This window comes from Lucilia cuprina, chromosome 2 (genome assembly GCF_022045245.1).
Source record: "Lucilia cuprina isolate Lc7/37 chromosome 2, ASM2204524v1, whole genome shotgun sequence".
In the NCBI taxonomy this organism is placed as follows: Eukaryota; Metazoa; Arthropoda; class Insecta; order Diptera; family Calliphoridae; genus Lucilia; species Lucilia cuprina.
In genome coordinates, this window is record NC_060950.1 from 70442993 (window position 1) to 70457659 (window position 14667).

At 24.4% G+C, this 14667-nt stretch overlaps 1 protein-coding gene across 2 annotated transcripts in view; it reads right to left on the reverse strand.

Annotated features, from left to right (window-relative positions):
* Positions 1–12095, reverse strand: part of LOC111675275 (scavenger receptor class B member 1) — a 35536-nt gene extending 23441 nt beyond the window's left edge. Inside the window, exons 1-2 of one of the 2 annotated variants that reach the window (XM_046952319.1) lie at positions 11927–12093; positions 11592–11687 (exon numbers count right to left, since the gene is read on the reverse strand). Coding sequence is in view for 1 of the 2 variants with exons in the window: in XM_046952314.1 (XP_046808270.1) it covers positions 11927–11945 (19 nt within the window). In the remaining variant the exon portion in view is untranslated. Of the gene's footprint in view, positions 1–11591; positions 11688–11926 lie in introns of both variants that reach the window. The other variant, XM_046952314.1, reaches the window with a different exon arrangement.
* Positions 12096–14667: the final 2572 nt, after the last annotated feature.

Below are 14667 nucleotides of genomic sequence, written 5' to 3' on the forward strand. Positions count from 1 at the left end.
ACACATACTAACGCAACAATCGATAAACAGCAGCAAAAAATCATAGTAGAATCGGTCAGTCCACTGTAAATAACAGAAACACAAGATCGCGTCATTACGTTACGTTATTCTGCTGCTACGTCAACGCTACAGCAAAGTTTTGTTGTTGTCTTTAATATACACAAACTAAATAACAACAAAACAAGAACTTTAGTCATAGACTTAGACAAGTGGTGTACGTACGATGTATGTATGTATAAACACCCCAGCAATAAAAGCTGCTCAGCCAGCAACTGTTGGCGTTCATTGTGGGTAAATGGTTCGTTGTCATTCAGTAAGCACACGATCAGCATCTGTTAGAGGGGCTGGACGTGTGTTAGCTGAGTGTGTGTGTAAGTGTGTTTGTAGTTAGTATGTTGTCTGTTTGTCTATGATTTTAGTTTATATGTATCATCATTTTGTTTTAAAGCCGGCAAATGTAAATATACATACATACATTTTTTTGCCATTATAAGGTTTATGTTTAGTTTAAGACCATTTAATGGGGTTTTCCCTGAAGTTTCCTTGCCGGTTTTTTTTATGGATCTATTATTTGTATTTTGGACTCTAATACAAATTCCAGTTATTATTTTAAAAGTTTTTAGTTTAAGCAATAACATGAGTAAGTAATTCTATTTAGGATTGTTAGTTAATATTTAACATTTATTTCAAGTGGATTGAGAATTTAATTAGAATATGTTAATAAGTTGTTATTGTACTTTGATTTATTTATTTTAATACAACGTCATTTGAAATCAAATCAATTTACAGTTGCTATTTGCATTAAAGAGTTTAACAAAATATTGCATTATATAAAGAGAGTTTTAGAGTATCATTATAGAAATTATTCTTAAAGGAATTTTAGACTTTGTTGTGTGCTTCCTAAATATTAGTAATTAATGTTCTAGTCTGTCAAGTTAGAGGTAGAGAGTTCGAGAGTTCCACAAGAGACACCATTAAAGGAACGCACAACAGACCCCCCAAGGAGGCCTAGGTGTATTTCTTTGGTTTTTTTGTATACAACACAATCACAGCTATGTCCTTTAAGGGCGAATGTTTATCCTCATTCTTTTTTTATTTCAACTGACAAAAAAATTTTTATCCGAAACTTGAGTTCAATTTTAGTATTCAACTTCAATTTTTCCTCAAACACAAAATATTGTCTAAACCTTGGTTCTTCTAATATTCATTTAAATCCGCATACATATGTAAATGTTATTAAATATTTCACAATACTAGCGAGTTGTTGCAATACCTCTGTTTTAATAGAAATTGTTAACAAATTATACGAATTTTAACATTTTCAATTATTTCTTTTTTTAACTTTATGGTTTTTTTTCTTAATTTCATTGATTTCTATTTTAAATTATATAAGTCTCTATAATTTAATTTTAATTGTTTATAAACTGTTATGAATTTTTTCATTAAATTATATGTTCTCTAAAACAACTTGCTGAAAACTAAATTAGAAAAAATAACTAAATACAAATTATGTTGTACAATTTTTGAAAAATCACCCAAAAATTTGTTATCAATGCACTAAACAAACAATAGCATGATAAGCAATGTAATTTATGATATGTCTTTTTAAATTTAACAAAATAATGAAGCACATATGTTTAAGTTGTTACAACATAATTTTAAACGAAAAAAAAAACATTTGATAAAAATTTTAATCTCTTAATAATGAAAATCTTAAACCAGTCCTTGAAAACTATATTTATAAATTTATGTTGTTTTCATTCTTTTACTTTTCAAATGTATCGAGTTAGAATGCTGAGATCGAAATATTAAACAATTTGATACAAAATACTAGTTTTTGGAAGTCTATTTATTTAATCTTCTTTTTAGCAAAAGTTAATGAAACTAGTTTTTTGCATAGATGTTTTGTTTTATAAAAATTTTAAAAATTTAATGAATGGTGGGTTAACACCATAATCAAGTTTTACCAGTTTTTCCAGATTAAGTATTAAAATATATACAATTCTCTAACCTCACATTTTTCTTATTTATAATTGTTGTTGTTAAATATCAGAGTAAAATATACATAAACTTATGGTTTAAACAGTCTTCTGAAGCGAAAAAGAAGTAGAATTTATTCCATGGAAGTATTGAAAAAGGCTTGCGGAACTGATGGATGACTTGAACACAAACTTGTCATAGGAGAAACTAATAATATGAAATTTTATTCTTCATTGGTTAAGAAGCATCCAAAATACAAAATTCTGTTTAAATTAACTTTTACTTAGGGTAGCGAAGTGCCACGGTTAAAAAAGATGGCTTCTTATATTATAATTTTATATCGCTTTACTTATGTCATACAATACCACTTTATTAAAATGCGCTCTAAAAATACAATTTATCTTAAAATCCCATTACCGTTTCAACCTACAATGCAGCTATTAAAAAATTCTAAAATTTCCAAATTAACCACAGTTCTAAGTCTAAATAAATATTTCATACAAAGAAACGCATAAAATGTATTGCCAAAATAATTTTTTTGACGCAATTATTAAAACCGGAACATTTTAATACTAACAATCGATCACATTAAAAAACACCTCCATTTTTTAACCGGTTTTTTTATTATATGGTTAACAGTACATATTCAAAATTTATTATTATGGTCTTCTAAAACTAGTTGTTTTTAAATTAATTTGAAACAAAATATAATTAAGACACAAATTATTGGAGTGCTTTCTAAAATGATTATTCATATATAGGAAGCTACACCGAGAAATTTGCAAAATCTGACTATACCTAGGAATATTTTTGCGTGTATCATCCCTGTACACACCAACAAAAATTGCAAGACATACTGTACTAAAAATGTATCATTGGTTTTCGAGATACTTAATCGAGCTTAGTCTGTTGATATATCTAACGTATGTGTACATGAATTATTTCAAGCGTGTTAGTTTACCCCATATATATGAACAAAATCACCAGATTTTTGGTCTAAGATCTTCTGTAATAAATCTACTTTAAAATTACTAAAAATGTTATACTTTTCACTAACATTTGATCAATCTCAGCGATTTTAGCTAAAACATTAAAGAATATTATTGTCTTTTAACTAAATTGTAATAAATTTATTAAAAAGAATATCAAAAAATATTAAATATTTTTTAAATGGATCTGAGATCATATATAAAAAATAAATTATTGTTGTTTTATACACATAACTTTTTAATATTTTATAGACAACATTTCAAAAAATCTTAGCGTCTTAAACCTGAATTTTGAAAAACACAATTTATTTTAAAATGGATCTAAAATATTCTTTATAAATTTAATAATTCTTTTATTTGTCTATCATTAAAAAAGCACGAATCATTATTAAATTAACATATTATTGGAAACTTAACTTATTTTAGATAAATATGTCTATAATAAGTTTGCCAAAATTTTGCTTTTTTTCACCGCTTGAATACGCTTCATGTAAGCAAAAATTTCTTCGCGTTTTGAAATTTGTTTAAACAAGACTTGATTTAAATTAAATTCTCAACATAAATTGAATGAAATTAGTTGAAAGGATATAAGAAATGCGATAATCAAATACTTTTACTTTGTTTTTGTTTATTTATTTTTAGTCAACATTGAATATTTGTTTACAAAAAAAATCGCTTTTATTAGGTAATTTATGTAAATTAGCTTATAAATAAATTTTGCCCATAAGTACGAATATACTCATATTAATGAGTTAAAAATCTATTAATTTTCAACTTTTTTTTATAATAAAAACAAAATTTAAATATTTGTTTTTTGTTTATTATATTTTATGCATTAAAAACAGTGTTAAAGAAGAACAATTTTAATTCACAATTTCTCCTAAAATAAAATTAACATATTTAGAAATATTTAGCATAATAAAAGAAGCGAAATGTTGTGGTAAAATAAGAATTTGTTTTTTTCATTTGGTACCATCCTTTAGGTCGTACTTTTTTTAATAAAAAAAACAAACGGTTTAAAAAATGAATATTAATTTGTTTGAAAAAAAGTATAAACACTTAATAAATTTGCTGTTTTCAATAAATTTTTTGTACAATCATCATGAACATCCAAAGAAATTGCATAATTTTATTAAGCCCAGCAAACATTTTAACAGTAAAATGTTATTAAGCTTAAAAGATTTAACTAATAAAGTTTATTAAACTTTAAAAACAGTGAGAACCAAATATAAAAGCAGAGCACGAACACTACTCGTCGTCTCAGGCAAACACAATACGAACATAAACGAAACTCTCAGTTAATAATAAATTGGTGCAAGGTAACTTGCACCAATACATTACATACATGGCCTAAAACACTAGTTGGCGCTTTGAAGACAACATAAATATGTTATTTAAATTTGCACCACACTAATGTTTACGATATTTATAAATATTTGAAACAAAATTTTCAAATCAGTAGTTTTTTAGTTTTCAACGAAACCATGTCTTATCATGTCTTGTTTAAAGGAAATAGTTTGAAAATTAATCCTTTTAGAAGTGAGTTTATATATAATAATTCTTAACAAGATCGTTTGCTGGGATTTTATAAGAATAAAACGGGTTCTAATCCCTTTATAATTAAAACGTAAGTTTAAAAGTTTTTCGTTTTTTGTTTATTGTTAATAAATACACCAAAAAAGAATGTGTTCTTTTATTCTGCTAATGATTCTTTTATAATTTTTTTCCAGTGATTAACCGGCATTAGTCAGCAGAAATTATTGCAAATTTTTAAAAACGTGTGTACCAAAAACACTTTAACCAAACAATTTTTCTTTCTGTTTCTATGGAAACTGGCAAGACATTTAGCAATTTGTAACAAGAAGTAGCAATCTTATTAATTAGTTAACACAACTTACTACATAAATAATTCCCATGAAAAACTAAACAAAACTGAACGTCCTTCACTGTTCACTTTTTTTTGTGCAGCCGCAAAGAAATTTCTAGAAAATCTTTTATACAAAACTTAACTGTTATTTTATTGATAAAAGATACAAAATTGATCTGTAGACACAAAAAAAACGTAACACCCAAGGCATACGCCAAGCAAGACAAAACGGCCAAATAGAGTCAGTTTATGTATAGCATAAGTTTTAGTTAAATATAAACAAACAAAAATACTAATAGTTGGTCAACCAGTTTGCTTGCACTTGATTTCTTCATAGAAACATATGTACACAGAAACATACAGATATATGTATTATATCTACTACTATTTTATCTATTCACAATTATAATATTCTTCTTTGATTTTGTTTTTCTTAATGTTGTATTATTAATATGTTTTTTATTTTTAATAAATAACATAAAACCAATCTTCACTCAGTTATTTTTTTTAGGTTGTTTTGTTATTTTTTTTTCAAATCAGCTGTTAAATACAAACAAATTTGAACACGTTTTTTTCCATTTCATGAATATTTTTGTTATTTTGTTATTTTTTTATGTTTTGTTTATTTTATTTTCGCGTAATAATTAATAACCTTTTAAGTTATACAAATTAACTATTTCAGATTTCTTCTAGATTGTTCGAATGAGTATTAATTTAAAAAATATAAATTGGGGTTTCACAAAAAGTTTAAAGATTTAATTAAAATACTTGTTTCTTTAGATTTTAATTAATCAATAGATTTGCAATAATTCTTATTGTCACAAAGTGATTGTTTTTTCACACCACAGCTTCTATATATAAACAATACATACATATTTATATGTATGAACATTTTGAAAATTAAATTAATAATAATCAATAAACAAACATACATATTTATTTATGTACATATATATAAAAATTGTATATAAAGAAAAGCGTTATAAAGAAAAACAATAATAAAAGCGAAATTAAAATGAACATAAAACTAAATTTGAAGATCAAGCACAATTTTTGCAAAAGAAAGAAAACGTTTAAAGCTAAATAAAAGGTGTGAAGAGAAAAGTAAAAGTTTTTTAACCCTCTCAATCACTGAACGCCTGATAACATGTGAAGTAATCAAGACTTTCAAAGAATCAAAGTATTGTTGACAAAAAGTGGATATTGATGTTTTTACAGAACAATTAAAAAAATGTGATCTTGAGATTAAATCTAAAACACTGAAATGATCTGGAAATAAAACCTAAAATAATGAGAGTATTATTGGCTTACGATTACTGCCTACTCTGCATCCATTTTAGAGTATGACTTAGAGATGGACTGTTGCCTCCACAATTTCTCTTTAACACATTAAAATCTTGTCTTAATATCTTCATTTTTTTTGTTTAAAGCTCTGTAACTACTAACCCCCGGACTTCCACTGTAGGGTATCATTTGATCGGACATGCCCAATCACAATTTCATATATTTTTTTAGAATTAACAAGTTATTTAAGTTGTAAATTAGACTGAATCATTGACAAATTTTAACAATTTGTTATCATAATTTTATCAATGTTTTATTTACAAAATACCAATTATAAACCTTCAATAACTTTATCAATCACTTATGACGGCCTTATTCATAATTTAAAAAAACGAGCTACTGTTTAATGTGTGAATTCCCATAAGGGACAACTCGTTAGTTTATTATAAATGTGTTATGCTATTTATTCACGGTTATTAGATCTTACAACGTTGGCAGTAAAATACGCAGAAAAGTGGATCCATTTAGGAAGTTTGAATTAAATATATGATCCTATAGATAATGTACTTCTATTTAATATTGGAATTGAATACATTGAAGTATATAATCCGTTTAGTAGTCATACACTGAAAATAATCCATGCTCAATTTTACGAAAAAAAATTCGTAACTTCTATATTCGTAATATTTACAAAAATCTCGTGTATAATACGAAATATTATTTAATAAAACCCTCTTCTATTTTTACGAAAGTACGAAAACCTTTCGTAATATTTTTTTCTTAAATTTTAGCAAAATTAAACATATTGATATTAATTATATTATGATTAAATAAAACTACTACTAAATTTTTATAAAATTTAAGAAAAAGTATAATATTATTCACGAATTATTTTCATAAAAAAATTGAAAATTCGTGTGAAGAATAATTTTGAACTAAAATTAGAAAATTTATTTTAAAATGAACAAAAATGTTTGAATAAATTAATATTTCGTAAATTTTACCATATTTATTCAAAATTCACTTTTTTCAATTTATGTAAATTAATTTTTTCAAGAATATTTTGCATTATATTAAAATATTTCGTAAAATTTCGTATATATTACGAAAGCATTTCGTGGTGCGAAACAACGAACGATTCGTACAATGTACGACATTTTTCGTATATATTAGGCATGGATTTTTTCAGTTTATGTAATGCAGGCATTGTTTATGTTAGTTTTTCTTAAACAACAAGGACCATATTGAGGATTTTAGGAAGGTAGTAATTTTGGGATTACTATAATTTAGGATACCACAATGTTAAGTAAAATATATAATTTTTTTGTCATATATTTGGATTAGTTTCAGAAACAGTCTTTGAGGACTACTCTTTACTCACATATGCAGATTAGCTACTATTAAGACATGTTTACAATTAAGGTCTAAATGAAAAATAAAAATTATAAAATATGAACCTTTTAAAATAAAGTTACGACAACTACTTAATAACATTAATTTCTTTAAAGAAATTATTATTAATTCATATTAATAGATTTTTTTTTAATAATAAGCAATCATGTTAATTAAGTCTCATTAAATAATGTGTAAACTTTAATAGAACGCAAAAAGATTTAATTTTTAATAATTTAAAGGCAATATTATAGATTTTTTCTCTCAAATAATAGGCAAGTCTGAAGTTGCCACTTGTTTTAAAACTAAGCAAAGTTTTCTAACGTTTTTTTTTTTTTTGGTAATAATATTTATATTTTATTGATTTTAATGATTAATTTATATACATTAATATAAAATTATTTATGTTTATTTTGCTAATACTTATTGTCATTCAAATTTAAACTGGTGTGTCATTAAAACAAATATGGTTAATTCTGAAAGTGAAACTATTTCTATAGAGTTAACAAAAATGATTCTTTGGCAGAAAAAAAATCAGTAGAGTCAATGACCCACAACATGAAATATTTGCTTTATATGTTTCTTACTTGCTACGAGTAGTGTGTTTTAAAGATTAATTTATTATTTAATCGCAAAACTTCTTTTCTTTTGCGGACTAAATTTTGAAACCTGTGTATGGATGAGTAAGTGGGTTTTTACTATATTTTTTTTATCAAAACAAAACTATGCGTAGTATTGTTTTGCATTTGATTTATTGAAAATAAACGCGGAAATAAAAACTGTTTATTATTATTATTTAATTGTTCTTACACAAATTATTATATCTTAAGTTGTTAATACATAACAAATTTTATTGGAGCAATTTAAAGCTAAAGTGATTTTAATATTTTAATACATTTGAATATAAAAGGAAAATTCTATTATACACGTTATTTAATGCAAATTAAAATGTGGTTTGTCATAATCGATTAATTAGAAATTTCATAAAGTTTTTTGCTTTAAAATCGTAATAAATTTATCAATCATAAACTCAATCATAAACATCAGAAACTAACTTCGATCAAATATGCTCTATATCAGATTTTAAATAAATAGTATTTATTAATAGAGCAGCTCTTTAATACAAAATATTTTCAAGTGTTAGAGAGATTTCTTAGAAGTGTTGTGGAACTGTTGCATTAATCTGCAAAAGCGATATGAGATCATAAAAGGTTCATTAAATATTTTTAAATTTTAGGCCTCTAGCCTAAATTCCTCTGAAACAAAACTAAAAAAAAAACTTAATAACGCCACCCAACAACTGCATAAATTTTCGTCTTACAAAATGTTTATTTATTTATCCACATAATTAAATTTTTAAACATTAATTGAAACTTTTTATTTATGTCTACTTTTTAAACACTTACGTCAATTTTTTAAAACAAAATTAATTAAAGGCATAATTATAATAGTTTTGTTGCTTAAACATATAAAAAAAGCAAAAGTTCAAAAGCATAAAATTTTAATACACATGAGCACACAAACAAACAGTTCCAATTCAAAGCGCAGAAATACGTTAGAATTTAGAATTTTCAAATATGTATTTAAAAAAAAAACTCAAAATTCAAACAAAACAAATATTAGAAATTGCGTTTTACAAAAACCCAAATAAAAATAAATAAAAACCAGAAAAGAAGAAACAAAAATCCCATTATATTAATAAATAAATACTTGTATTTTAACGTAACATACAAATAACAATAACAACCAATCAATATTTAATAGAAAAAAAAATAAAAGATTAAATTGAAAACAAACCTAAGACTAGTTAGTTATTTTGTATTTAAAAAATCTTGTCTGCCTAAAGAAAATATTTTGTTTTTCAAAAGATCAAAACGAAAACAACGCAAAAAAACTATTAAAGGATGTTGTAGCAAAACATGATAAATAAAATGTTAAAGAACTTTAGAAAACTAATAATACTGACATTGAGTTTTCAAACTGAAAAGTTTAAACTAAACCCACCGCCTGTGTTGGGTCTGCATATCAAAAGCTATTCCTAGATAAAATTTGTATAAACCATAAAAAAATGAAAATTAACTTTCATCACAAAAAATATTATGTTTGTATTTAGTATTTTCAAATCTGCCGCTTTGCAGATAACACTTTACAACAGTTACAAAATTCAGCTGAATATTTTTTTTAAATATTCAATGAATGAATTAGTTTTTTTTAATGAAACTTATCAAACCATTCAGTACCACATACAAATAACTTAGTACTTAGTTATTTAAATTATATTTTTTAAAGTTTTTAATACAAACAATATGAAATAGACTTCTTTTGTATATTAAGAACATTTTGTAATGACATCGTTAAATGTAAAATTATCAAGGCTTATATAAACAAGTAATAATGTATAGTCAGGCATGGCTGACCAAATGATTCCCTACAGCAGCGAGTATGTTAAAAATTTAGATTATTTTTTACAATTAGTTGATAAAGAAAGTGTTTTTCTAAAAAAATGGGTAATATACTGGTCATCATTGACCCTATATTATCCATTTTTTTTAGAAAAAAAAAATAATTTAAATCGTGTTACTAGTGTTTATAAGTGAAATATTGATCTACTGTTCATTTCGAGTACTTTAGATAGTTTCAATTGAATGCCGTCCATTTCGAAAATCTGTAGTTTATCCGATTTTTTGTAGAGATACTAAAATATTTAACATAATCTCAGCAGACCTATTCGGGTGACACAGTTGTATAGATCGATAAGTGAATGGACCGATTTCAACCATTTTCAATAGACTTCATCTATGGGTTATCCCAAAGATCTGTAGTGTGCACATCGAATCTGAAAGTGATTCTGAAACGTTTGACATGTTTTAGGACAATATTTTTGTTCGTTACAAATAATAGCACAAATGTATAATACCCTTCCCTACTAGAACTATGTAGGGTATAAAAATAAAAAAACGGGAAGCCACCTTGACCCCTGGACGTAACAACATATGTATATAGATTGTGTTTTGAAATATAACACTTACTTGTGTTATTTAATTTATTACAAAATCAAATGAATTTTACACTTTGTTCTAATATTATAAATATGTATGTATGTAATGAATATATACGACATACGCGTGTCAAAATTATCAAATTATGCTGAAAATTGACAACAGTAATGTAAAAGCAAAATTATTGGGAAAAACTTTAACAACTTTAATAAATGTATAAATTGTGTTTATTTATAATAGTAGTTCCTTCAATCTATTGCATTCTGCTGTCATTTGAAAGTTGTTTACAACAAGATAAAGAAATTAGAATACATAGATGTTTTTGTCCCTATCAGCATGTAGTAGTGGGTTCGATGACTAAATGTAAATAGTAATAAAGAACTTAATTGAAACAATTAAAAGTGTTATATTAGACTAAAGCGAAACTTATGTACCTTGTAATATGTCAGTGTTAATGATGTAATGTTGGCTTAATTATGGACTGAACTCTTTGGAAGAATAGGGTAAATGGTGGACCAATCTTAATTAAATTTAGTGGAAGTAGATTTTGTTTCAATAGTTTCTTATGTCAAATTACAGAACTCTCTTGTATTATGTGGGTCTACCGATAAAAAGTTTTGAATCAAAATAACTGAAAAATTGTTAAGATACATTGATTTGTCAATGATTAATGTGAGCGCCTACCTTGATGATTTTAGCCCACGGTAACAGTAACACAACCCTTACAATAACGACTGTAAATGTAGGAGTACTAAAATAGTAAATTCATTTGTACATGATTTCAATTTTGGTTAGAGGCGGAATATATCTAAACTCTTTTCTAAACGTCTGACCCGATCGGTATAAAATTTGACATGGACGTAGCCAAGGAGTATTGCTCTTCCACAAGTATTTCTATTCCACAATTTCACTATACAATTTTTCCTTACCAGCAAAGTTATTTTATAACACATTCGGAATATATATTTACAAAATTATTTTCTGTTCTCCTAAAAGTATGTTAGTTAATTTTATTAAGTACGTACCAATTTTGACACTCTTTGTATATTTTGATACTGTGATATATTGAAAAATACATACCAAATCATTTCCGGTGATCAAGAGTTGAATATATATTTTTTTAGAAATTTTGTTTTAATATTTAAACTTTAATACTTAAACACATTTTTCATAACACTTAAAGAAATAAAATCTTTTTTAAATAAAAAAATTAAAAGAAAAATAAATATTTTTAAATAAAAATTTATTTTCTCATTTTTTTAAAACAATGATAGAAATGCTTATTTTGCTTAATTAATTATTTCCATTTTTTTAATAAAATGTTAGCTCAAGTTAGAATTAAAGGAACATTTAATAATTTGTATTTTGTAATTTTTGGTAAATTATAATTTTGTATAATTTTTTTTTAAACTTACATTTTATTATTAGTATCATTGTTATTTTTAAGAAGGACTTTTTTAACTTTATTTATTTCGTTGTAGCATTCAGCCTTAAATATTTTCACAAAAATTTTCGTTTTTCTTTTTTTTCAATAAAAATTATAAGTTTTTTTAGTTTATTGTTTAATTAAGTGTTCTTTGTCGTTGAGTTAAATCACACATTTAAAATCAAAATATTAAATATTATTTATTTATACTCAAGTAGAAATTTAATCAAGACTTAATCACAGAAAAAAACGAACCATACTTTCAACTTTTATGCCGAACTTATATTAAAATAATACACAACTTAATTAATTGATAAGACATTTCTTGGTATATGTTAATGAATTATTTAAAAAATATATATTAACAAAATACTCATGCATCTAATAAAAATACTTTTCAAACAACTCTCTCTCAAAAAAAAAAAAAAAACAGAACTATAAAGCCATAGAGAATTGTAAAACTGTAATTATTTAGGTCTACATTGTAACCGTCAGTGGTCCATATTTTTGTTTTTCCCGTGATTAAAATGTAATAATAAGGAAAAGAAATTATTTGTTTTGGTTATAAACAAAAAATATTATATAAATCTTAAGAATGAGGTTGTCTTTGCTATGAAGGCTGCTCTTAAGACCCATGTGAAATGATAACCCAATGGCGTCAACATATTTTGTTGCTACTGGGACAATGTTAATTTAATTATTAAATAAATATCAATTAACCTGACACTATATGCGTGATAATTAAAAAAAACCAAAACACTAATAACCTAGACCTAGAATTAAAAAAAAAAGTATTACGCAAATATTCTTCTCAACTAAAAAACTAGGATTTTATTTAAGGTTTAACCTATTTTTTTTAATAATTAAAAATTAACCCATATAATTAAGTAATAAACGCCTACTGTGAACGTCCTTAATATTGGTACTTAATCATTTTCTTGCATTTAAAATATTTATAAAAGAAACGTAAATTAAACAACATATTAAGTGAAGCATTTAAATGAGGTTAATATTTTTATATAAATTGACTGGGACTATGTACAGATGAAGTCACTGGAGATTTCCTATAAATTATTTTCCATAATTAGGCATGTGTAGGTAATAAGGTAGACTTGTCTTTTAATTTGTATTATTTTTATGACGATAGACAGTAAGTAAGTAAATCTATTTTAACAAAGTTCAATGAAAGATTATCAATATTTTTTATATAATTTTGTTCAATTTGTTTCTCACGTTTTAATAAGTGTGAATGGTTTTGTAATTAGTTGTTGTTGTATTTTTATTTTTAAAAAAATAAATGTAAACATTAAAAAATTACTGTTAGATTTAGTGATAATGAAAATGATGGGCAGGAACTTAAAGCTTGTTGATTTTTAAAATACACTTATAAAAATTTATTTAAAATATTCACCCAGACGAGTACGGAAAAGGCATATTAATAACTAACATTCTCTCTATTTTACAAGATACAAGATACAATTTTAAAAAAGTCAAAATCCAGAAGACCAGGTCTTTAATATGGTAAAAAATTTAGATTTTACAATAATTAGGACACGATACACCAAAAACTGACCAAATTCAGACCAAAACTGACCAAATTCAGAGATTGATGATCAATCATTTAAAAGAAGTATATTTTGAAAAAAGGAAAATAAATACTTTAAAACACTTATTTAAAGATTTCTTTTAAAGTTTTCCTCAAAATTTCCTTTTAAAGAATTATTTAATAAAGCATTTTATTAAATCACTTTTACATATTTCAATTAATTTTTTCTTACTGAACAAATTCATAAATTATTAGCGATGTAAGTTTTAATTGTGATTACAAAGTACATAGGGAATGTTTAGAATTTGTAAACAATTAAAAAATAATATAATAATTTAACGAAATGTGTTCAAAATTACGTGTTTTCACTACTATTACAATTGTTTTTTTTTTAGCTATTTTGTAATTTTTTATAAAGAATTTCTAACATATTATAAAATATTTACTGTAAAGTATCAACTACAAATTTTCGTTTAAAATCTGTAATTAAAATTCATTAAAAATCATCAACTTTTAAGAGAACACAATTCAATAATAATCTATGATTACCTATAAGTATTATAATCAATACACTGACGTACTTTTTGTTTGCTTCAAGTTGAAATTAAAAATATATAATTTTTTCTACAACTTCTGTTTATAAAATTAATGGAAAAATAAAATTTAAAGTAATTACAAGGTAAAGTGTAAATATTACTAATTTCCAAAACACCTTATACCTATATTTTGTTTAATAAATTTCAAAATTGAGATCATGTGAGGTCGCTCGTTTAATTGTATTAAATGATGAAGCAGTTTCGAGTTTTATCAACTTTAGATAGGAAGTATTATTTGTACTTAATGATTGCATCGAATATCACATCTGCTAGCAATAGAATTACTTCCTAAAAATGAGAAAAAAAACCTGTAAAAAGGGCTTTACATCAATAAGATGCAATCATGCTGAAAATATAAAAGGCTATATTAATTACAAATAAGTAGTGAAACACAAACATATGTACATACATATGTATGTGAATAATCGTAGTTTAAAACATAAAAAATCTTGTAATTATAATTTCTAACATTTTCTTCTTAAATCATTGCAAAATCATAAACTAGTCTAATGAATTATACAAATAAAAGATATGTATCATCTAATATTAATTAGTTTTAAAATAAATAAAAAATACTTAATTATTTTT